The sequence below is a fragment of the Brachyistius frenatus genome, unplaced genomic scaffold (assembly GCF_029030835.1).
Source record: "Brachyistius frenatus isolate BFR_SWC_R1_liver_20210118 unplaced genomic scaffold, ASM2903083v1 Contig_81, whole genome shotgun sequence".
Lineage (NCBI taxonomy): Eukaryota > Metazoa > Chordata > Actinopteri > Embiotocidae > Brachyistius > Brachyistius frenatus.
In genome coordinates, this window is record NW_027210680.1 from 1,837,038 (window position 1) to 1,861,745 (window position 24,708).

The 24,708-nt window shown below is 41.2% G+C and overlaps 1 protein-coding gene across 2 annotated transcripts in view; it reads left to right on the forward strand.

The window, feature by feature from the left end:
- Positions 1–24,708, forward strand: part of grm8a (glutamate receptor, metabotropic 8a) — a 213,646-nt gene that overhangs the window by 177,888 nt on the left and 11,050 nt on the right. For both annotated transcript variants that reach the window (XM_069709232.1, XM_069709231.1), the window contains exons 8-11: positions 4,996–5,135; positions 7,348–7,494; positions 9,815–10,236; positions 11,290–11,656. In XM_069709232.1, coding sequence (XP_069565333.1) covers positions 4,996–5,135; positions 7,348–7,494; positions 9,815–10,236; positions 11,290–11,656 — 1,076 coding nt within the window. The remainder of the gene's footprint in view (positions 1–4,995; positions 5,136–7,347; positions 7,495–9,814; positions 10,237–11,289; positions 11,657–24,708) is intronic.

Here is a 24,708-nt window from a genome sequence, read left to right on the forward strand (position 1 = left end):
TCCTCTTCAAACATTCATTGTTTCTTTTTCATGTTCTATTGTCTGCTCTGTTTCTCTCTGACAAACTGCCTTCTAGATTGTTTTTTTTTTTGTCTGCTCGGATGAGGCAAAGTGATAACAAAGAGGCTGAGAAGAGAGTTGACTTTCAGAGGAATGGGTGGATAGACGGAGGGAGGAGGGGCCGTTAAAGTGCTTTGGAAGTGCACAGAGGGGAGAGGAAGAGGGGGGTAAAACAGGTAGGTTTTGACATGGAGCGCAGAGGGAAGGACGCACAGCTGGGAGGTAAAGAATGAGCACAGGGGATGGAGAGGCAAAAATCTGCTTTGAACAAGAGAGGGAGAGGAAAGAGAAACAGCTGTTTTGAATGGAGGGAGGGTTGGCCGTGAGGATAGTGCTGAAAACCGACCGGGAAAGAACAGCGAAAATAAAAAATATGTATATATACATATATATATTTGATAGAAAAGAGGCGAAAGGAGTAGAAATAAGAAATGTGGACTGGAGTTAACCAGCTTCTCAGATTCAGTTCCCCCTGCCGCTGGAGACCACTGTGAAAATGACAATGTTTTTGTTAGACGAGCTCTTGCTTCATTATTATCATTTCTGTCATTTCTTATTCTCTTTTTGTGTTTTCTTCCACTGTCTGCGTTTGTGTCACTCTCCCCCCATTAGTGCTATCGATGCATGGCACACAGATGGGAGCCTGTTGGTGAAAGCGAAGAACACACACACGCACAGGCCCATGTTTTATTAATGCATGCTGCAGTGTCGTTTTTTTTTGCATATCTCCGTCATAAACATTTAGTCTGTGGGATGAAGACTCACTATTCATCCTCAGTGTTCCTAAAGTGAACCAGGCAAGGCTTAAGGCTTTCTAACAGCCCTTCTGCTTGTTCCTCTTCAACTCCTTTTCTCTCTTTATCTTCTCTCCTTTCTTTTGTCTCTCTGTATCTCCAGTAACAGAGAGACATCTAAGGCGGTTTCTACACTCTCTTTGCACCTCTGTTTCTATCTCTGTCATCCGGAGAGGTTTTAAACACTATGCTAATTGATATCCTCACACATTCTGTAGTTCCTCTCTCTGCCTCTCTTATCTCTTCATTTTGTTTTACTTAGTCATGCATTCTTCCCTTTTTCGCCAAGACGAAAAACTTTGGAGTCCTTTCAGCTACCCCGCTATGTAATATTCACACATTCTATCTTGTTCACCCTTATTTTCCCTATCTGTTGTGCTTTTATGTCAACCCATGTGCCTCTGCATCTGTCTGTCAGATAGGCAGGGTTTGATGCTTTCCCGCAGACCTGCTTAGTCTTATTTTGCCTCTGTCTTCCTGTGTCATTAATGTTTTGCACCCTTTTTTGCCTTTGCCTTCCTTTCTGTGGCTGTTAAGCTTGCTAAGGGTTGAGGCATTTCTGTTGTCTCGCTCACTTTTAATCTTGTATTCCTTACCTCACATTTCCCTCCTTTCTAGCTCCCACCAATGGGTGTGACTGACGTTGAATATATTTTAGCTTAGTGGGCACGCAAATCAATTCTCCGTTTTCTTTCATGTGCCAATTTTACCAATTCACCCTTATGTCACCCGTGTTCTCTCTCTGTTAGTGTGTCTCTGCCTGCAAGTTAGGTTCAGCTCATTTTACAATCCACATCGGCTTCAGTGCATGAACTCTTTCATTCGTTATTAGATATCATATTACATTATTGAAGCAATTAAGTGTGAGCTTCTCTTGCAAATCTTGAGGAAAGTTGAGAGTTGTGATATGTTTGTTGATACCCAGAGGGAAATCCTCCAACTCAGTGGGAGAGCAACAGAGCGCTGCCCCTGACAGGCAGGGAAACAGTATCTTGCTAGAGGACACTTCAGTAGAGCCTGTTACGATGCCTTGCTGCTCCATGGAGAAAACCTGGAGAGTTAAAATAAGCCCAGAAAAAAATGTTTGCTTGCAGTCAGGAATACATACACAAATTAAAAAAAATCTGTGCCGACAAGTAGAAGTTTCAGCTGTTCTCATTTTGATCAGAGCACCCAACCTCCCTCAAATACGAAACACAAACTCAGAGGTTTCATTGTTATTTCTCTAAATCAGAGCAAGTGAGACGATGCATTATGTTAACCTGCATCTGCCCCCTGGCCTCTCAGCACTCTCTGTGCCATTTAGGAGCTTGCCAGCTTGCTCTAGGTTATACAAAATTAATGCATCTGAGGCAAAGAAGAAATTAGCATCACAAGAAATGACTTTGTTCTCACACAACAGGACTTTTGCAGTAAAGTGTCGACAAAGTTATCAGCAGTTACAAGAAATATGTATATGTATGAAATATGCATACTTCTTTAATGTTTTTTTTTTAAATTTAGGAACAAAACTGGATGAGGTACCAACTTTCAAGTCATGATAAATATTTTCCATCTTCCTTTGAATAACAGAACAGAACAGGTATCACTACAGGATGAGGGGCTGTGTTGCTAGGGCACCAGGTGAATCATTTACTTTTCAAAGTTAATATCAAACAAAGCGGGAAGTTGTGAAAATGTATATGTCCCTGCTCCTACACCGGACACATAGTGCAGCCGTAGTACGTTAACATATTCACACTTTTCTGGTTGGACTAATATTTATCTTTTTCACTTACCCAGCAGACAAACAAGTTAACATGGATTAAATCTCCCTAAAACTATGAAATAGTGCATCAGAATTTCATGTTAACTTTTAATAACTCTAAACTTTCCCATGCCCTCCGACAGGTAACATTTTCCTGGAAATATTATTTTGAATAAACCAAACAAACCCCGCACAAAATATTTATTAGGCCAGTAAACACATCCATACATCTTTTAAACCAAAACACTAATCAGGACTGATGAACGGTTGTCAGCTACCTGTTTTTCCAACATATTGGCTTGATAATGCCAGCCCCCGTCATGCCCGTTGTACGCGTTTGCAGTCATTTCTGCTGTTTTTAAAAGTACACTGTCTTTATCCCCTTTACCCAGAAATTGACAACAAATGATGCAAAACAAATCATCATTTCCCACTCAAGGTAACCACTGCTTTCAGAGCAAAGTGTGCCTTCGCTTTGCATAATCTAAAGTACCTGCCAGCGTGTCTCCACTCCAAACACTAGTTTTTAGTTGCTGCTGTCTCAAGTAGCTCCAAAGAGGTATGATTGGTGTGAAGGGAAAATTGCAAGAAAACCAGCCAGTGAGAGAGGAGGGAGGAAAAGATGACGCGCTAATCACTGGACGAGAAATAGCGCTTTTTGTTTTTAACTTATTTAGCGATATTGGCTGCGTACAAGCATAAAGAATAAACCTGTCAACCCAGGCGGGCCCTCATGGTTGCTAAGGCAGCTCGTTGCTAGGGTGTTGCAGGTAGCGTCTACAGCTTTACTTGCTGGTTACTATGGCATTCCTGATGGCTGCTAGGACTGGGCAGCTCCTGTCACTTCCGGGAGTTGATTGGTGAGTGTAGTTGCTCGGGAGAATTGCATGGCTTCTTGAGCATGCCGCTGATGACAGGAACCTGTGAGCCTGCTGCTGCAGCTGCAGCAAACATACTAATTATAACAGCGAAAAGTGTTGTGTGTCGCCTAGCAAGCAGATTAACTATGCACCAGAAATATTCATATTTAGCACTGGCTGTGTTGTGTTAAACCGAAGTGAATTTGGGTTATTAAGAGGAAGTAAGCCTGTCCGACTGTGGTGCGCACCGCAAGTTGTCAACATCCTCATTATGTCACTGCAGTTTTTACCTCATTTTGGTCTTTATTTAAGGTTAGGAAAGGGACCGGCAAATAACTACTTCAGAAAATAATCTCAAGTTTAGTTATGTGCATGTCAATCATAGTTTGTACACGGATCTTTGTGCGAGCCTGACGAGAGATAATAGTCGACAAGTTTTCACAGAAATGGAGCTTATTCACAATTTGTGGCATCAATGAGAAGTTGAGACGTATACTTTTGTCTCTCTATCGATTCAGTCTTCCTCCATTCATCTTTCTTACAGTCTCTCAATAATTGTCATACTAATTCCTGCTTACACTCCCTCTTTTACCCATTACGTGTACATCTTTCGTTATTTCTGCTCACAGTTAGAAAGATTTAACCTCCTTGTCGTCGATGTTCTCTCCTCTTTCTCTCATCCTTCTTTTTTCCTTTGTGATTGGTTTTTATTTTCTGTCCTATTGTGCGAGCGTTTCTCAACCCACCGCAGTCTTTTTTCTTTTTCTTTTTTATCCGTCTCTCGCCTCCTCATGTCTCTGTTCAATTCGGTCTCTATTTTTATCTGAAGCACTTTTCTTTAAATTTATTTCTGATGATGTTTTCTGTTTGCTTCCTTTTCCCCCACACTCTGCCCTGTCTGACTTTGTTTTTCTTGGTAACTTTCCAGTCTCACTATTTCTCTCTTCTTTTCTTCAAACAGGTCACTGTTGTTTATCCATTTTCATCATGCTCCCCTCATCCCAACACATCAATGACTTATTGTACACAGGTGGAATTTCCATAAGACGGTGCTTTCTCTATATGTACACTGTAATTGGATTTATTTTTTGCCATGCCAGAATCAGGAATACAAGGTTATTATATTGTTACATAAAAGAAAGATGCTGAGTAAGACAGAGAAGGTTTGTGTTAAGCCTTATTGGTGGTGAGAAAACTAAATGTTAGACACATAAACGTATTCATGCATGTGTGTATTCAGTCAACGCAGCTAAGACTAAAGTCTCAATGGGATGATACCTCTGCTTTCACAGCTCATTAACAAAGTGCCTGAGGAAATATTACGTACATTTAAATGTATACGTAAAATATGTACATTAGCTGTGCATTTAGGGCTTTCTGCATGCTCAGTTATTTCTTATGTATACATTAAGTTAACATTATATTGATTGAGTGATTAAAAAAAAATTCAGATGACATCCATTCAAAACATCATAATACTGTCTATTAATAATTACGTTGACCCTCTTTGCCATCCCTGTTTTCTTTGTTCCAGGAAGTGCCGGTACACCAGTGGTTTTCAATGAGAACGGAGATGCTCCGGGAAGATATGACATCTTCCAGTATCAGATCAACAACAGATCTGCTGCTGAGTACAGAGTCATCGGCTCCTGGACCAACAAATTACACCTCAAAGTGAGACCTTTTATCACAGACACACAATTACACACATTGCATTTGCAGCCAGAGCACAAGCTGAGACCTGCACCATAGCAACAGTTAAAACCAGTTTCATGCAGAGAAGTCAAAGCAACAATTTTAAGATGAAGAAAAAGAGCAAAGTGAAAAATGGGGAAATCCAACTAAAAGTGAGCAAGAGAACCAAAATATTTTTAAGAACTTACAGAAGATGAGTAATTATAAAATGATGTTTTACTGACTAACTAAAAGGTTATTCAGTACAAAACATACCATTGCAGATGTGTTTCCTGCTCATATCGTATGTTGAGCCATCATATTATTCTTGTCAGTGACTTTTGTGCAATAACGGGAAACATTTCTTTACAATAATCCAAAATATATTTGGATTTGAGTGGTTTATTGAAGCTTCTGAGGCATTATGCATCCAATACCTTGGAAAAATGAAAGTTCAACATCACTTTGAGCCGCCGCCATGAATTGAAAATCCCATGTTACCGGGCTGGATTTGTTTGAGTTATTGCTGTCATTCAGGAGCCGAAGTTTGCTGGAATTTCTTACAAGATAGTGCAGCTCTTTTCTTCTTTTTAGTCCTGTGCAGGAGACAGTCACTCAGACTCACACCCACACAAGGTTACACACATACCTGCAGAATGTACAGGAACTGTAAACTACAGACACTAGAGGATACACCTACTTACAGCCACACAAAAACATATAATTGAATCCACAAGCAAGCTGAAATCCCATTGTCTCACTGACTCTCTCTCTCTCTCTCTCTCTCTCTCTCTCTCTCTCTCTGTGTGTGTGTGTGTGTGTGTGTGTGTGTGTGTGTGTGTGTGTGTGTGTGTGTGTGTGTGTGTGTGTGCGTGTGTGTGTGTGTGTGTGTGCGTGCGCGGAGAGAGAGAGACACTTCAGTAACACAGAGGACAACACACAGTTGAGAAGCACATGATCGGACACTTTGACAGTTGACAAATTAACAATCCAGTTGGGTTTGAAGGCACAGAGGAAGATAATGTGATGGCAGCAGGTGAAAGTTTTTTATGATCAACAAACAAACAAGTTTGAATGTTTATCTGTAGAGAGACAGGACAACTGTGAGAGAAGTGCACGTGAAGCAGGTGGATTTCATGATAAATATGTGGTCCGACATACTGTGCTTGGACCTCATTTAATGCTAATAGAGCGATTATTGTGTCACTGAAGTAATTAATGAAAAAGAGGTTCACGACCAGGCTTGTGTTGTTTTGGTTAGTGAATAATTTATGGTGTTTGTAACAAAATAAGGTGGGTATTTAGTTGTGTATGTATGTAAAGATAAAGTTGAGGCCATGAATAAACAATAAACATAAATACTCAATAAACAGTGAAAAGACAGCCCCCAACCAAAACATTTCAATATTTCTCCTCATACTGTAGATACTGCAACACTGAATTGCGAGCAGCCAGTGACCCAATACTGCTGTTTGAATTATGTGCGTTTCTGTATGTATGTCACTGATCAAATCAAGTCCACTGTCTCTGTTCCTACTTACTACTTTTTGTTGGATTGGAACTTCTGTGCCTGTTAAAACCAGTAATGGCCCATTTTATTCAGCACCCTTGGCAGTGGATGAACCTCAGGGACTGTGAATGATGACAGACTTTATCACAAACCCGCACACACACAACTACAAATCAGAACGCACACACGCACAAACTCACTCATATCAGACATATGGAAAGCTCAGGGATTCACTGTAAGGCCAGCGTGACACAAGCACAAACAAACAAAATGCACACATGGAAGAACATATGCACACCCACACAAACACACAGAAGGAAATACAGATGGCCTATTTGTGCCAGATCTGATTACGGTCTGATTGCTTGCTTCCAGACTAGACTGGTGTTAGTTTTGTGCCTGGCAGCACTCAGAAAAGCGATCAGAGGATAAGCTTGTGCTAATTGCTCTCCAAGATGCCCCAAAGACACACTTTCTGCAGGTACAGAGAAAATGGAGTGTTAAAGGACTGTTAACACACAGTAATGTCAGCTTCAGCAGATGGCTGCCAATCTTTGTGCAGCATTATAACCCCAGAGAAGAAGGGAAGTTTTATTTTGCTGTTTGAACACACAAATAATCACCGGTATTGTTCCCTCCTCTCCTCTTCCTTCTCCTCCTCCTCCTCCTCTTCCTCCTCCTCTTCTCTTCTCTTCCTCTCAGGTGGAGGGCATGCATTGGAGGACAGGTGACCCATCTCTCCCACCCTCTGTATGTAGCATCCCGTGCCGCGCAGGCGAAAGGAAGAAAGTAGTGAAGGGTGTGCCGTGCTGCTGGCACTGTGAGCGCTGTGAGGGATACCACTATCAGGTAGATCTCTGAGGAAGAAATATCTGCCGTTAGCTTCATGCTGTGAAGCTTCGCATATAATTAACAATCAAATCAAAGAAGCTATCTAAATTTACTTTTCTCAAGCTTTTATTTTGTTCCGGTCTCTCCATCTAAAATAGATGCTGGAGACTTTCGACCAGGCTTCACAGGTTTCAGACAGTAATATCTACCTCAACCTGAATTCACCTTTGTCACTCGATCATGGATGATTCAGTGAATGCTTGCATAACACGCACTGCTGAAACTGCTTTTTCTAAGAAACTGTATGGTAGGATATATTTTTAGGCATTATATTCTGGCAATCAATAGCAGCGGGATTTTGCATAAACCAAAATCATGTATACTTTTTTACTTGCTAATTTTCAGTCCATCAAGTCACATCCAAACATTTTTTTTATTTCCGTGACTTACAAAGGACCTGGATTGATTCTGATTCAAAAGCTAGGAAAACCTCCAAAATATCTTAATGTAACCTGTTCACTATTGTAAAATTAATTTGTCAAAAAAAACGTTAAACTTTGACCAAACGTCTAACTTAGTTGAACTGTACATGATTAAAAAAGTAAAACCTCCATTTGTTGGAAGGCTTTAACAATGAATCCACCCTAAGACTTGTTTGCAGTAACAGCACTTTGACATTGTAAAGATGTTAAGTCTGTGCATGCATCTACTCTTCTCTGCTTGTTCTTGCTCTGCAGTAAAGTTCTCATCTCGATTTTTTTTTTTTTTTTTCTCAAATCATATCAGGCAATCAAAAGAGTTAGCTACTTAGGCAGCCCATTTCAAATTTATATTTGCAGGAAGAACCCCACCAATGCTATTAAAGCAAATAAAAGTATGTAATACGAGGTGAGAGACAGGGTCTGATCACCCGTTATAAAGTTACACCCCCCCATGTTAATTGTATCATCGTCGGGGAAAATTTGGCAGCCCATCATCCTTCTTATTAAGTTAGAAAGATTCATGAGCGAGCAGGTGTATGCACGGAGATTTTCCTCGCACAGGAAGCAATAAAGGAAAAAGAAAATATGAGTCATAACAGCAGCAGTTGATGCTTGTCAGAGTGAGCAGTCGATACTCGTTTTGCAGATACATGTAAAACCACTCTGTTGAGACAGATAAATGTAGATTTAAGATTTTAGCAGAATGGAGAATACTATACAAAACATGACAAAAGTAAGTATGCGTCTGTAGAGGAAGTGTACAAAAATGTTTTAAATCTAACTTCACAGACCATCTAGATTTGCTTTCACTTCCGCTGCTCCAATTCTTTATTTGATTTGACTTCTTTTTCAATATCTCACCATTTTTCTGGTGACTCCATCTGTGCCAAAATGTTGACACATTTTACAAACAGCTTTGAGAGTGCTAAGTTATCATTAGCTTATCTGTTGAAAAGGTCTCACGTCAAGAGCGCTAATCAAAAAAATTAACTACTTCTAGTGGCTAAAGATTTGCTTCTGTCCACGCATTGCCAGTGCACTTCAGGTTCGTGGTTCATACTGTCACGGCCTCCTAAAATGATAAACAAATAGATGCTCTGCTGGAGAGCAAAACATATAAAGGATGTCATGACGAGCAAGAGTTCACGGTGCAAACCAACAAGCTTTATTTTTTTCCCAAATTAACGTCAAATTAGAGACAGAAACAAACTAAAGAGGGTTGGAGTTCCCGGCCAAACAGAACTGAAGGAGAGATAGTCACTGGGCCGACCACACAATGGGTCAACGAACCCAGCTCATCCCACCTAACCTAAGAAACTAAACCAAAACAAAAGAATGAAAACTGGACATCCGGTGATCTCCGGCCCAAACTAAAATAACAAACTCCAACACGCTAAATCATGCTGGACAAAAGATCACTTTAGGAAAAGAAATCCTCACGAAACCAGTGCTGTCTGCAGCCTGGTCTAGGTGTGTGTGAGAAGTGGCCAGAGAGATCCAGGTTCCCTCGGCTCCTCCCTTTTTATTCGTCCTGCAACTCGGAGAGTTGATTACAGGTGTCCTACAGGTGAAGGGGATGGAGAGCCCCGGAGAAAGAGAGAGCAGAAAAAACAAAACAAGAGAGAACACACTCACATACAGACTGCACGTAACGCATTATCTTTGATTCATTCTATGAACGTAGGAGGAAATGATCTCAGTATAAGGCTAAAAGGTTTTCCATCAAGACTAATCTAAGCAATGAGAAAGTGTTAACACTCAAGTTAATATGTCAAAAATGTGTTTTGATGAGTTACTTTTTTTTTTTTTTTTTTAAAGAAAAGAAATATATAATGTAAACTCTCTCTCTCTCACAGGCTTCAGAGTTCACCTGTGAGCTGTGTCCATATGAGATGCGACCTGATGCCAACCGCACTGGGTGCGTTCCCATCCCCATCATCAAGCTGGAGTGGCACTCGCCCTGGGCCGTCGTCCCCGTCTTCATCTCCATGCTGGGCATCATCGCCACCTCTTTCGTCATGGTAACCTTCGTTCGGTACAACGACACGCCCATCGTGCGAGCGTCCGGGCGGGAGATGAGTTACGTGCTGCTTACGGGAATCTTCCTCTGCTACGCCATTACGTTCCTGATGATCGCGACGCCAGATGTGGGCGTGTGTTCGTTCAGGAGGATTTTCCTCGGCTTGGGGATGTGTTTCAGCTATGCTGCGCTGCTCACCAAGACCAACAGGATACACCGCATCTTTGAACAAGGGAAGAAGTCTGTAACAGCCCCCAGGTAAAAAATAAACAACACCTGTCATTATGCACACTCTGTTTGCCCTCTGTTGTACATGCAGGTCCAGCATATACAGGTTTTGATAGGTTTTTTTTTTTAGTGGCACTAAATGAGGCTATGAGTGTGGATTTTTTTTTTTGTGCACTCCAGTGCGTGCAGTCACACGGACACTTAACTTCCACTTCCTTCTTCTTAAGTTACCTGCAATCATTAATCATCATTTATTTTTCATACATTATTTATGAAAGTCATGAACTCACACTCACCTATTGCACTGTTTGCACTCACTGAGTGACTCTTGAAGAGAGCAGCAACTAAGTGGCTAGAATGGTAATGCAGGATTTATTAGTGCTCAAGTTCACGTCCCTGCTACCCAGATGGTCAGCTGTTTTTCCTGCAGCACCATCCAGCTAAAGGCTTTTTTACAGAAAAGGTCTCGAGGCCATTTTTTGAGTTTCAGCATGCCTCCAGGTAGTCAGGCTCTGAGTATTTTTTGACCCCAGGAGCTTGGAGAAGCACTTTGATTCTTCACAAAGATGTGAATGAAAAGACATTTTTGGTTTTAGATATAAGGTGCGTCTAGTTTTTAACCACCTAGCATTCTATATGATCATCACATTTCCTGAAAGGTCTCACTGCAAATTCTGTCTCTCGCTTTCTGACTTGCTTCAGAACTCATTATTACCCTTTTCCGTGATCTCCCTCCAACTCTTCGTGTGTGTTCGCTAGAGTGTGTATGGCTGCGTTTATAGAAATCAGGTATATCGCCGCTGTCGAGTGGGAAAGTCGCCTCAACCTTTTAGATACCATGAAAAACAGCTTAGTTTTCACCTTAGTGGACAAGTGTGTGAGCGTTTAAAGGTATTTTTAGAGACCTTATTGGCCAAAGACTATGAAAAATAAAATGCCTTCAGTGACACGTTTTTCATGTGCGTTCAATGTTTCCACTCGTGTTAGTTTTCTAGCGTTAGTTGCCCCATTCGAGATAAACTTCCGGCAGGTTTTTCGCCGTGCTGCACCTCCTCCTCATATCAGTAATCCTCTACTCTTCAGGTTCATCTCTCCTGCCTCCCAGCTCGCCATCACCTTCTCGCTGATCTCAGTTCAGCTCCTGGGTGTGTTCGTGTGGTTCGCCGTGGACCCTCCCCACACCGTGGTGGACTACGGCGAGCAGCGGACCCAGGACCCCTTGTCGGCGCGCGGAGTCCTCAAGTGTGACATCTCCGACCTGTCTCTCATCTGCTCCCTGGGTTACTCCATCCTGCTGATGGTGACGTGCACGGTTTACGCCATCAAGACTCGAGGCGTGCCCGAAACCTTCAACGAAGCCAAGCCCATCGGATTTACCATGTACACCACCTGTATCATCTGGCTGGCGTTCATCCCCATCTTCTTTGGAACGTCGCAGTCTGCAGAAAGGGTGAGTTTGTGTGTTTTCTGCTTCAGAATTTACTAAATGCCGTAATTGCATGCCCCGGTTTTATATTATTCTCTGTAAATTATGCTCTAGTGTGAGTGTTGTACGTCGTTAGATGTCTGTACTTCAGCCCCATCATCTTTAGGATTTCCGCGTCTGCAAAGAGGATGAGACCTTGGTGTGTGTGTGTGTGTGTGTGTGTGTGTGTGTGTGTGTGTGTGTGTGTGTGTGTGTGTCTGCTTGTCTATCTGTTGGCTTAGCCTGTATATGACCCCTAGGGTTTAAAGGATTTCTTTCTTGGGACACCACAATCTACAGTAAAGATGACAACTCTGTGAATTTATGGGCTTCATTGGTTTATGGTGTGCGTGCGTGCGTGCGTGCGTGCGTGCGTGTGTGTGTGTGTGTGTGTGTGTGTGTGTGTGTGTGTGTGTGTGTGTGTGTGTGTGTGTGTGTGTGTGCGTGTGCATGTGCGTGCGTGTGTGCGTGCGTGTGTGTAAATGATTTGACTCCATAGAGATTGATGCAATGGATTTAGATGATTTTGAGATATTTCTATAGAAGTAACATTTCACTGGCAGGTGAGCAGTGAGTTTAGTCATACATTTGCATTTATTGCTGCTGCATATAGGATGTTTTCTTTCCCTCCCTGCAAACCTTTTCGGACAGCACAACTGCATCTCTTAGCGCTAATGGATACTGTAGATGTGTTTTATAATTGTAGCTGTGGTATTGCCGATGGAGTCTAACATCTCCTGACAATCCCTCGTGAGTACAAGGGGATTTTCTGTCTGGCTGATTGACTGGATCCATGTTATGGCCCAGGCTTTTAGAAGATTATACAGTAGAGCTTGTTCCTCCTACCTGCAGTTAATGCTCATTGCTAAGTGATGTAACCATGTGAGGTGTGTGCGTGTGCGTGTGCGTGTGCGTGCGAGCGAGCATCCAGCCTTACATCCGGTGTTCACCGAATGACTGATGTGTTTTCACTGGATGGATGGAGAATGTACATTATCAGCATGTTGCCTTTTGTAACGTATTTTAAGTTGTGCACCTTTTACATAAAATGTTCGACTATATTCTACATGATAATATGCATACAAAGTCATATAGACAGACAAATCGAGTCAAACATACATGTGTATCTCTCAAGGCTGTTGCTGTTGACCTGAGCTTCACAAGCTCCAGAGGAGTCTCGTGAAAAATCTAAGACATCACAAAATAATTAAAAGTTTTAAAAGTCTGAGAAAATATAGATAATTTTGGTTTTTGAAATGCTAAATATGTTCAGCTCCTCATAACTGTGGAAATCAAGTACAACAGTCTTTTTTTCAGTTGGATTGCTCAATTTTTATTGCCACACTGAGGCCATATCTTGTGATGAGGTACAAATACCTCCCACTTCAACTTTACGGGTCATAAGCACAAAAAAAAAAAGAAACAATAAACAGGTATGTAAGTGTTGGAGTGATTGTGTTACAGCCTATAAAGAAGGTATCCTTTCACCTTATCAGTTAAGAAACAGAAGTGTTAGGAGGGATGCACACAAACACCAATATACTGCAGCTAATCTGATTCATAAGTCCATGCACATGGTGAACCTTCTCTGTGTTTACTGGAGCTAAGGCAGCCGTAGTTTATTGATTCCATTTCATGATAGTGCGACCAGTCTGGTTTTCACAATAAAACACATAGACTCATTGAGATTCATGGCACGTCATTGATTGCGGATGTCACAGTTTGTACATCTCAATGCTAAACACGTATATGTACCGTAGATAGATAAGGCTTAAACAGACACATAGCCATGGTTGTGAACAGACTGATAGCACTGTGTGTTTAACTGATCTTCCATATGATATGAATATGCACACATACACATAGTGAAAATAATTAGAAACTTAAAGCTGTTTCGTAAACACATATTCATGATTCAAATTTAAAGGGATTTATAGGGTAAAAGCCAAATAACTTTCATGTTGGTTGCTTGCTTGTGCATCTTTGAGGGGGCATCAATATGTGTCCTTGAGACAGCCATCAACACAATCTCAGATGTCATTATTCTGTCCCACTCTGTCTTTCTGTATACATACAAAACCGTACACCTACATGTCTATTTAATGTCCAAGTCTTTCTTTCCTCTCCCTCAATAAAAAGGATCCGACACTTACAATCTCTCCCTATTTTGGCGTGTCAGTCTGGCAATTTTAATTTCTCTCCTTTCCCCTCCGTCTCAGCCCATTTTCCTTTCAAGACGGGTGCCAGCGCCTCTGTCGCATGGAAAAAAGCTGACATCAAAGTGATCTTGTCTAATCACACATCAGGGAAATCATACTCTTGCTGGATGTTTCATAGTGTTTTTGCTTTGCTCACTCTCATTTTATTTCCACAAGAAGCTAGAGAGTTTTGGGCTTGTTATTGATGCAAGAATTTTGAAGTGACTCTGACTTTTTAATCTCCCTTTTTCTTGCAATGACCTTTTGTATGCCACCGCATTCAAACGATAGAACCTGATGAGTATTACCTTTTAAAACCCGAAAGGGAGAAGGTTACTTGTTGTCTTTCATCAGACTGGAGCTTCATCCAGTCAGAGGTTTGGAGTCATGCCAAGGACTACGTATCGTAAAAAAAAAAAAATCTGTACCGATACCTCGACATTGATACCAGTTCCTGAACGACACATTTTTAGAAAAAGAAAATTACAGTGCACATTACAGTACATATATTTGGATTTCACGCTGGTTATTTTCTGTCGCTACATTTAACAGATGTCCTCTAAACCCTTCACACAAGTTATCGCAAGATGCAACAAGTTACTGATGTTCCCAGAACACTTCACTTGCCATTGGTTGATGCTGGCTCAAAGCTGCACTCAAAGAACCTCCAGTTACTGCAGCGCATGAAACTTGGACAGATATGTGGCCAAAAATGTGTTTGAGAAGAGTAGTATAGGTCATTCTAATGTACATAATAGAGTGACTTTATCTTTGTGGGCGTGCCTCACAAGTAGAGCTTAGGTATGTGAAATACTTTGGCTCACTGATGAGATGCAATCGGAGAATAAAGTTTTGTGTTTTAAAAAAAACAACTGTGTTTGTGTGGATGTAACCAAAGTATCGGCGGTTGGTCCAGAATGACAAGGCATTTTTAAATACTACATGACATCGAAGAGTTTTCGTCTGTGTTATAGAAGTATCCAAGTTTGGTACCCAGCTGTACTTATGGCTGCTGGCAGCTTATCTCACCTTTCAGCCATAGTGTGTGACTGACACGACTGTTTATGTTTTGTGAGCCCACAAAGTATCTTGGGCGTATCTTGTTTCGTGCGTGACCCTTTATTGGCGCCGATCTGTCACGGCACCTTTAGGGTGACTTCATGAGAGTATACAGTATCCACGTGTGTTTGCATGTGTGAAGTGTCCTGTCTTTCTGAACAGCGTCCAGGCCGTGTTTGCTCAGCTAATTAGAATGTCCACCAGCGACTCGGTGTGTGCTTGCGTTTGAGTGTGTTTTGTCTGGTGTGTTGTGTTTAATTGGAATATCCACCAGTGCACGTTTGCGTGTCTCTGTATGTTGTCTCTAATTGGAATATCCTCTGGAGTGCGTGGCAGCTGGCTGGCAAACAGAAAGAGCAGGAGAGAGGGAGGAGAGGGAGGAGAGAGAGGAGTAAACAGGTAATGATGTGACTTGCTGATGGGGCTTTAATGAGGAGAGCTCTACCAAAGGCATAGGTTTGGTTTCAGATGGAGGGGAGGGGGACGGGGCTAAAGAGAATTTAGTTGGAGGTTAGGTGACAGTGTGACTCCCATTATGATTAACTTGGCAATCAAATGGTGTTCCTGCACTGCCTCGTCATTCTTCAACCTTAGTCATCGCTTAATATAAGAATTAAAACTGTTGTTGTTGTATTAATACTCTTCTATATCGCAACACCACTACAGATAAGGAGTCTTGGATATTTGAGCATTGTTTGAGTCGTACACTTCTTTCAGAAATGTACAACGACTTTAAAAAAAAAAAAAACACGACAGTTGCTCATTTGTTAAAACTACTGATGTTGTGATGAGGCTCCTGTCAAAACAGTGACATGCACACTGGCTGTAAGAAGATACAGTAAATAGCTGTTGTATGGCAGCGTTGATTACAGGCACCACTCTGTTCGACTCCACCAGGTGTGCTTCAGTGCTAATTTTCAGAGGAACTTTAAGAGAACGCCTCATCTTAAGACTTGACAAAAGAAAATCTCGAACTCAAGGCCAACTTGCTAGCATCTTTTTTTTAGACTTTTCAACCATATTTCATGGTCTGTATCAGCTGATAATGTGCTCAGTTGTCATGGTGATGGCTCAATGGTCATTGTGACTCAGCAGGTAAAGCAGGTTTTGTTGTAGTTTTTGTGGTTTCTTCCCCTGCTCCTGCTGTTCACAGATCAAAATGTTTATGAACAAAGAAACCCGATTTCTCCCGACACTTCTGATCGCACCTTACATGATGTGAGTCTGAGTACATTTGAGACAAATTATAAAAGCCCTATTTATTTGTCCAAGATGGTCTCTTGTGTTCAGTGTAGATAGCTTTCTTTTTTCTTTGGTCAACAACCTTTACTCCTTACTCACCAGTACTCTTGACCAGTTTGGGTCTGGTGTTCAGCCTGTTTCCTGTTCACAGCTCTGTCTAGGACTTGGACCTTATGCTTACATTTGGCTTTGACACTACCATGATACTTGGTTGCCCCTTCAATATGTACAGGTGTTGCGATTTGATAGTGATTTTTTTTGTTTTCTTTTATTGTTTACTTTTTTATCTTCGACCATAGGAAACGGGTGAATACATATATTTATATCATGAATCATAGCTACAAAAGTCTTATATCTGCAGCGCCATTGTCATGAACCTCTTTGCTCTGTCTTAAAGCCATACTAATTCAAATTCTGTTATTAAAAAGAAGTCTGTAAGCCACAGCCCAATATAGAAGTCATCTACCTGTTAAGTTAAATAAACTACAGTCACAATAAAATAAAGTACCGTTATGAATCAAAACTGAACCTCTGATGCTTTTATTCTGAAGAACCACTTTTAATCTGAAGTGTAGATGTAGTAGCTGTAAAAATAAAGCTTCCAGTCAACAGACAGAGGGACGACAATAGCTATCTGTTAGCAGTTGGTGGAAAGTTAAACCACTACCAGTTAGCAGAGATGTTAAAAATGGGGATTAATCCACTGTTTGTAAGAAACCAGTGACTTCTGACAGCCCTCCGGTTTGTGCGCCAATGCTAACAGGTTAGCTGCGAGCTGTTATTACACCTAGGGCCTGATTTACTAAAGGTTTGCGTTTGTAAAATCACGTGCAAACTCCACACCACCCGCACAAAAATGTCCAAGTCCGAATGAGTCTAATTCACCAACCCATCACAGAAAGAGCTGAACCTGCTGATCGGAGTTTGTTGGAAGCATCTCATCCACCGTCCCTCCTCTTTTATTGGCCGACGTTTTATGATTAAGCCTTTTTTTCGCCTTTTTGTTTTTTCCAACAGTATTGACTTTCTTGCTAATAATCTCCTATATAGCGTTTTGTTCTTGTTATATTTAGATTTCTTAATTTCAATGGGATCAGATGTCCTTTTCCTTTTGCAGTCGCTCTGTTTTCCATTGCTGGAATCACTATAACGCACGCAAACCCCTGATTTAAATACAGCGATTTGCACCTGATTTCAATGACGCAATTACTCTTAGTAAATTACCCGCAAAACAGGTAAAAAAAAAATGTTGCTAACTTTTGGAAGGAACACGCAATTTAGTACTCTTTATTTTAGATCTTAGTAAATCTGGCCCTTAGTGTATATCATAAATAAAATATGGGTTCAGGAATCGCCGTTGCTATTACATAAATAGTAAAAGAACATTAATCTCAATACTTAAGTGAATCAGTTTTGTTTTTCCCCACCATTAGCTAAAGATATTGCACGTTATGATGCACACAACAAAAGTTTAAGGGATTTTTGTGTTTAGATTGTACAAGCTGAGCTCTTCAGTGATTTGTTGTAGTCGTGTAAGTGAGCTGTGTGAAAGCTTTGAAAAATACATGTAACTTCATACACTCCTTTTTCTCAGTACTATATGAACATATTCAGAAATATTGCAGAAATCTGAGACACTCAAGAGGGTGATTCATTAAAAAGCCTTTAATCAGTCATGGCTATTCAATCATAGTAAAAACTCATGCCAACGCGTGTCAGCATCTAAGGCCTTCATCAGGGCAGGTACAAATAAGCTGCCTTCGGGTTGATCCTTATATGTGTTGGTCAGTGGTCACATGATCAGTATGGACCAATGAACTGTCACTCAGTACATGGGAACAAGTAAAGACACATGATAGGAAACATAATGTCCGGACCAGAAACCAAATGCAGATATTAATCAAAATCTTCAAATCTCTTAATAGTTTAACATACCTTTAAACATTAAGCGGCCAGTAACATTTAAAGTAACCCAAACTGTTTGATCCCCAAAACTAAGACCACCAGAGGGACAACAATTCACACACCTGAGCAGCACTCCACAGTTTTTTGACTTAATATTGTTATTTTCATGCATCCCCATTGCTCGCATCCTGTGCCTCTCAATCCTCTGAAGACTCAGGATGTCTCTGAGTCACAGCTGGCAGAGGAAAAAGGCAAAGGAGGAAAATCACGTTAACAATTGAAATGGGAAGTTTCAATGAGAGACAGAGACGTGAGATGAGACCCAGAATAAGAATGTGAGAGATAAATGAAGGAAGAAAGGGATTCTTAACCATCACCGACCAGGGAAGTATTGTTTTGAAATAGGTCATGCTACCACGCAAAGGATGGTGGCTCCAAACAGCTTCTGCTGCCCCCCTGCAGAAATACGAAAAGGTTGAGCCTGTATTGTGTGAATGCTCGTGTGTGCTTTTCTCTGCCTCGTTCTGCCTGTTGTAAAGCCCAAACCACAGGGTTACATCCTCTCTCCAGCTACGTCTCCACATGTGTGCCTCATCATTCCTTTGTCTGACGCTATGGATAGGCCATCTTTCTTTTCTCTTGTTTCTCTTCTTTCTGCCTCTTTGTCTTTATCTCTTTTATTTGTGTCTCCCCATGAGCCGCCTCTCCTGTTCTCCAGATGTCTTATATATGGTCAACTTGTTATCTCCTACCCCTAACAGAGGAGGAAGCAACCGTTCTGCTTCTACCTACAAAACCCACTCACTGTGTCTGTTGTGAGTGTTGTTTTTTCCACAGCAGGTGTGTTTGTTCTTGCATCATTATGGGTGCACCAGTTGCTTGCAGAGAAACATATTTGAGTGAGTGTTTTTGTTCATTGATTATGCTTGTATACAAATGTCGGAGCTGCCGAGAGTTTGAAATCTCCACCAAAGAAAATCTAACATTTTTATATGATTCTGAGTTTTACTCTTTCTACACATGGACCTGGACACGTTGGTCTACATAGGAAGCTACTCATTGAACCAATACGTTAGCACCTAAATCTGGGGTCTCCAACCTTTTTTCCCTCAGAGATCTACTTTGACAAATTGAAGGTGTCCGAGACCTACTTATGTTTCGTAACATGTATTAACATAGCTGAGCTCCACCAAGCCACCTGAATAAGCTTCTTTGGAGGAGGGAGGGCCTCAGCCAAACTGAGGTGTAAGGCCTGGGACACAATGCCTGCCTGGTGTGTGCGTTACCCGAGACGCACGTCTTAGCTGCAGCTTGCTTGCAGGTGTGTATCCACACATGCTGCGTGTCACCAGCCTGTCAGCTGCGGTGCTGCGGCTGCAGGTCCTACCATTGAATCGATAAGTTCCTCTTTGATAACGAGCATCAGTAAAGTATTTTTGAGGTCCGACAAGTGATGAGTTGCAACCAAAAAGTAGGCACGTGTTTTTTTTAATTTACCCTCATACGGAGGTGGACACACAGACACACACACACACACACACACACACACACACACACACACACACACACACACACACACACACACACACACACCGAGACAGAGGATCAATACAGAGGACAGGTGAAGGGAAAACCGCCCTTCACCTATCAAAGTGTCTTCGTGATATAACTGCAGCTTGCCTTGGGTTTTTCCTGTTATACAGTACAAAAGTGATCACATTTCCCTGTATATTTTAGTTTGGAACCGCACTTGTGAAAAATAGGTGTTGGTTTTTATTTTATAAATGAGGCACTACACACACGAGGCGTGAGACGCAAATGAGACGCTCATCTCAGCAGGCAGTGTGGCTGAGCACCTGTTTCTATGCAGCTCAGTGTGAGAGTCTCTCCTGCGTTTTGCAGTCCCGTTGTAGGTCACGCTGGTTAAGGTCCTCTGATCTCTGTAATGTGTCCGTGTCGGTGAAGCAGACGGGAGTAGACACAGGTGGAGGAGAACGAGGTTGAGATTATCGGCAAATGTACTGAGGCTGGTTCTTCTCACTTAAAGTACAATTTCTAATTTTTGTTCTTTCCTGGTGATTGTGTTTGACTCTCAGGAGTACATAAGGAACACACCAAGTCAATCTTCCTGCCTAACAAATCCATCTCTGCCCATCACAACACGCGCACACACACATACACAGTGTCGTGGTTCAACGTTGAAGACAGATTTATGGCTGTGACTTTGGTCCCGGTGGAGAACCAGTGGCTGCCCAGATCCTTACCAGCACTAACCTTTAGTAATCAATCAGCTGTAATCAGAAGAGGTTGGGAGAGACAGGAGGGCTGAGAGGGTGGGAACAACGTTGGAAGAGAGATAAGAAGGGCGGGGGGAGTTAGGGGTGAAGAAGAGATGGCAAATGTCACGTAGCAAGACTGAACTCACTGGCGTAGTGCTGCAGAGAAAGAATGAATCCCAGAGCGTGGGAGTGCAGAGTGAGAGAGACATTGACGATAGAGAGACTCTAAACAGGGTGGGACTGACACAGCCATCAAACACTAAAGATGGAAGAAGAGATACAAACTAATGTGAGAGAGAGGTGCATGCAGACTCAAGATTAGAAGGTGTAAAATTTAAACAAAAATATGAAAGGAAAGACAGCTGGATGAAGAGGAATAGAGGAAATAGAGAATTTTCTTAATTGTTTAAGAATTGACTGCTCAATTATCTGCAGCTTACTGTACATCAGCCTCTCTCAAATCTGAGTTAATGCTTTCATATTGTTTGCATTCATCTTCATACACTGTGACACTGTGTGGCATATGGTTTTTAACAGTCCACATAATCGTCCATGTTTCAGGTAGAGTAAAGATAACCAGAGGGTTCATATGCACACAAAAAAAGTCTGAGAATAATCGTGTAAAAACTAAATTTCTCAACTCGGTGCTAAGATTAAAATCAAAGTCTCTAATAGTGATAGGATAGAGGATCGAAAGGCTCTTTGCTAATTAATTAATTAATTACCGTCTCAACTCCTCGTTTCAAGGTAAATATGAGGTATGATATTTACAGTAAACAGGTGCAGTGCAAAATGAGTTTTTAATTACCCAAGCAGTGGCTATTCAGAGAGAATGTACACTGTGCACACACTCAGACACACAGACTCCAAGCATCTTGATGGGAACATTTTCTGTGAATGAAACCTTTCCGATATACAGTGTTACTAAAGGCTAAATGAGTATTTCAATAGGAACATAATGGGATGCTCGAGGAAAAAGTAGGTGCTATTTATATAGCACCTACTATAGAAAGGTCATTTCTTTTATTAAGAGAGAAGTAACATTCAGTCAGAAAGCTCAGTAAGAAGGTGTAGTGGAACTGAATGAGATGTGGAAAGTCCTGCATCTCGTGACTGAATGCAGATATTGTGGACACAAATTTGGTAAATATGACATTCCTCAGGTGAAAAATGCAATTTGGTAACATTCTTTGATATATTGTTTGTTGTGTTGATTACATTACCTTTGTTTGGGATTTGGGAGCAAATTGGGCTTATATTAAATTTAAAAAAAATTAAAAAAACTGAAGTTAATCAAGCTGAAATTATAGAAAAAAAAACATATAGAGCTTTATATTATGGTAATATACCAGGAAACACTCTGAAATTCACACTCATAAGCTCATAATTTCTACCTGAGCAATGCGCAGGGATCAACAGAACACGCACAGAGAACAGATCACTTCTGAACAATGTCTCTTTTTTTCCTGTGCTGGATTTAGACGTCATGTTGTCTTCATTCTGACAGAATTTACCAATCCTCGGGGTGATTATCTTCAGCAGGCTGCGTTGGCAAAAAAAAAAAAAAAAAAGTAAAATCTTTCATTTATTTTTGAAGGAATGGGTTTTTGCAATCTTTTCCTGGGATCTGGTGGGATTTGGTCGTTTGGCTGAGGATGGGGAAAGACAGACAGCAAGTGTCAGATCCTGACATCAAACAGGGAGATGTTGAAGGATGTGGGGATGCCCATGGGGGACCCCACACAGAGACACACACACACACACACACACACACACACACACACACACACACACACACACACACACACACACACACACACACACACACACACACACACACACACACACACACACACACACACACACACACACACACACACACACACACACACACACACACAGGCCTGCATGCCCTACATTCACTAACATTTAAGTACACTCACCCGCACACAGAATTCACACACACACACTCAAAAACTCTCCTCTAGGGAGCAATAGATAGGAAAAAAAAAACAAAAAACATTATAAATCCAAACTTCTCAGCAAAATTCTCTGTCAAGGTCCAAAGCAGCAGTCACCATTACATCCGATTGTTTATTCTGTGTCTTATTTCCCACCTCCACTGCAGCTGTCATTTCTGACTGTTGAGAGACAAACTGCATGACAAAGCAGAAATTAAAAAACTTTGAAACTTCAACACTGGCACTAGCTGTGCTAGCAGTCTCTTTTTATTCCCAGTAACATTTCAAAAGGCACAATTTAAAATGTTTGCTTTTTATTTTTGCGGTCTATTCGCAAAACACAAGGCATGTGAAGTAAGTGTGATGATTTCAAATGAATTATGCAGTATTAGTTAAGTAGGAGTGATAATTTAGGCAAAACATTTTTTTTTTAATTATAAATGAAAGCATTGCAGATGCCCCAATATAATTTGTGATGTAATTCTGATCCCAAGAGAAATTCAAAGTTTGTTGCTTTTCAGGCTGTGTGGATGCAATAACCTGGCATCCAGCTGCTGGCTATGGACAGGAAGTACCTGGCTTGAGCCATTCAGTCTTTGAACCACTCAGGTCCGAATCAGGAATGAAAAGCGGGGTCACACCACTTATTATACCACTTATACCATTTATTCCAGTCATTACTTTTAGATCAACTATTTTCCTCATTTACTGTGCACTTTTAAAGCCACTTGAAAAAATGGCATGCTCTTAGTCATTTGCCATCTACTAACAAAACGCTGATTAGGAGGACCCACCAAAATAAGCAATATTCTGTGTGTGTGTGTGTGTGTGTGTGTGTGTGTGTGTGTGTGTGTGTGTGTGTGTGTGTGTGTGTGTGTGTGTGTGTGTGTGTGTGTGTGTGTGTGTGTGTGTGTGTGTGTGTGAGCTTTTTACTTAAAGATACATTTACACGTTTGTGCTCTCAATTTCTCACAGTAGATGTCAGTCTTTTAGTCGTGTACAGTGGTATGCAGTCTAACATTTTCCTGTCTCTTTCGCTCACCATGCAAACAGAATCACCATAGTAACAATCACATTCAAAGCTGCACATTTTACTTCAAAAGTCAACTTTAGAATACACTGCAACAAAATAACACCGCTTTATTTTTGCTGCAACTGTGGATGCAAGCATCAAGCGGCTCATGACACATGAACATCATACGTCTCTACAGCTCACCAAGGAAAGTTTGACCAGTGTTGACTTTTTTTTCTTCTGCATTTTACTACTGTATTTTATTGCTTAAACAGCACTGTAACTTATATTCTATTATTAGCGTGTTTAATGTTTTAATCACTGTTCGTAATTGTTTTTAAATGTCATTTTCTTTTGCCTTATGTTTTGATGCTTTTAATGGTTTTATGTGAAGCACTTTGAATTGCTTTGTTGTTGAAATTTGCTATACAAATAAACTTGCCGTGCCTTGCCTTTACTTAGTTGGCTGCGAAAGAAGTCTTAAAGGAGTTGGTCTCAGCTACCAGAATTCTCCAGAATTTAGCCATTATCAGCACAGCAATGTAGACACACCAATCTTGACAACAGTAAGGAAGCTATAAAGGCAACAATATCCTGATGATGGTAATTTCAAAACAGAGTTCAATTAAGAGAGTTAGAGGACTGTTGTGAATAAAAACATAATTAAAAGAAGTAGAGGAAAAATATGAACCCACTGATGAGTTCCCTTAAATAAGGTCACCAAATAAAAAAGGACTTTATCATTTTTTTCTTGTATCAAACTAATTAGAATTTCATAAGAGGGTTGGGACTATGTAGCGCAGCTTACGATTACTGCCCAGTTTTTTGTGAAGATTGCACATCATCATCCACTGCAACATGAGATACAGTCACTTCTGTTCCACCTGCTCAAGGGGCTACAGACTTTTTTTTTTCTTCCTCTTTAACCTGTATAGCAGTTTGCTGACTGATGAGGCTCCACGTAAGCCCTTGCTGGGTATTTTAATTGGCTGAAGCTGTGCACAGTAGGGCCACAGGCACGCCACTTAGGAGAGTGAGCTAGAGAAAGCAAGCTATTGACAACATGGCCACCCTCGCGGTCTGCATTACAATGAAACTTTTACGCACAACTCTGGCTTTGTTTGACTTTGGGCTTCTGGCTGACTCTCTCGCATTTGTAAGTCGATAAGAGCAACACTAACAAGCTATGGCAGAGCAAATACGGCTGTAACATTATCTTATGAAATACTCGGTACGCTCTTTTATGACACACACAAGACCCCCAGACCAGTATGGATCAGATGGAGAAAAAATATCTCTTAAGTGGTGTTTTGTCGAAGGTAATGAGGCACTTGTGGACAACAGTGACCAGCGAGCTCGGGCCCAATTAAGCCCAACTGAC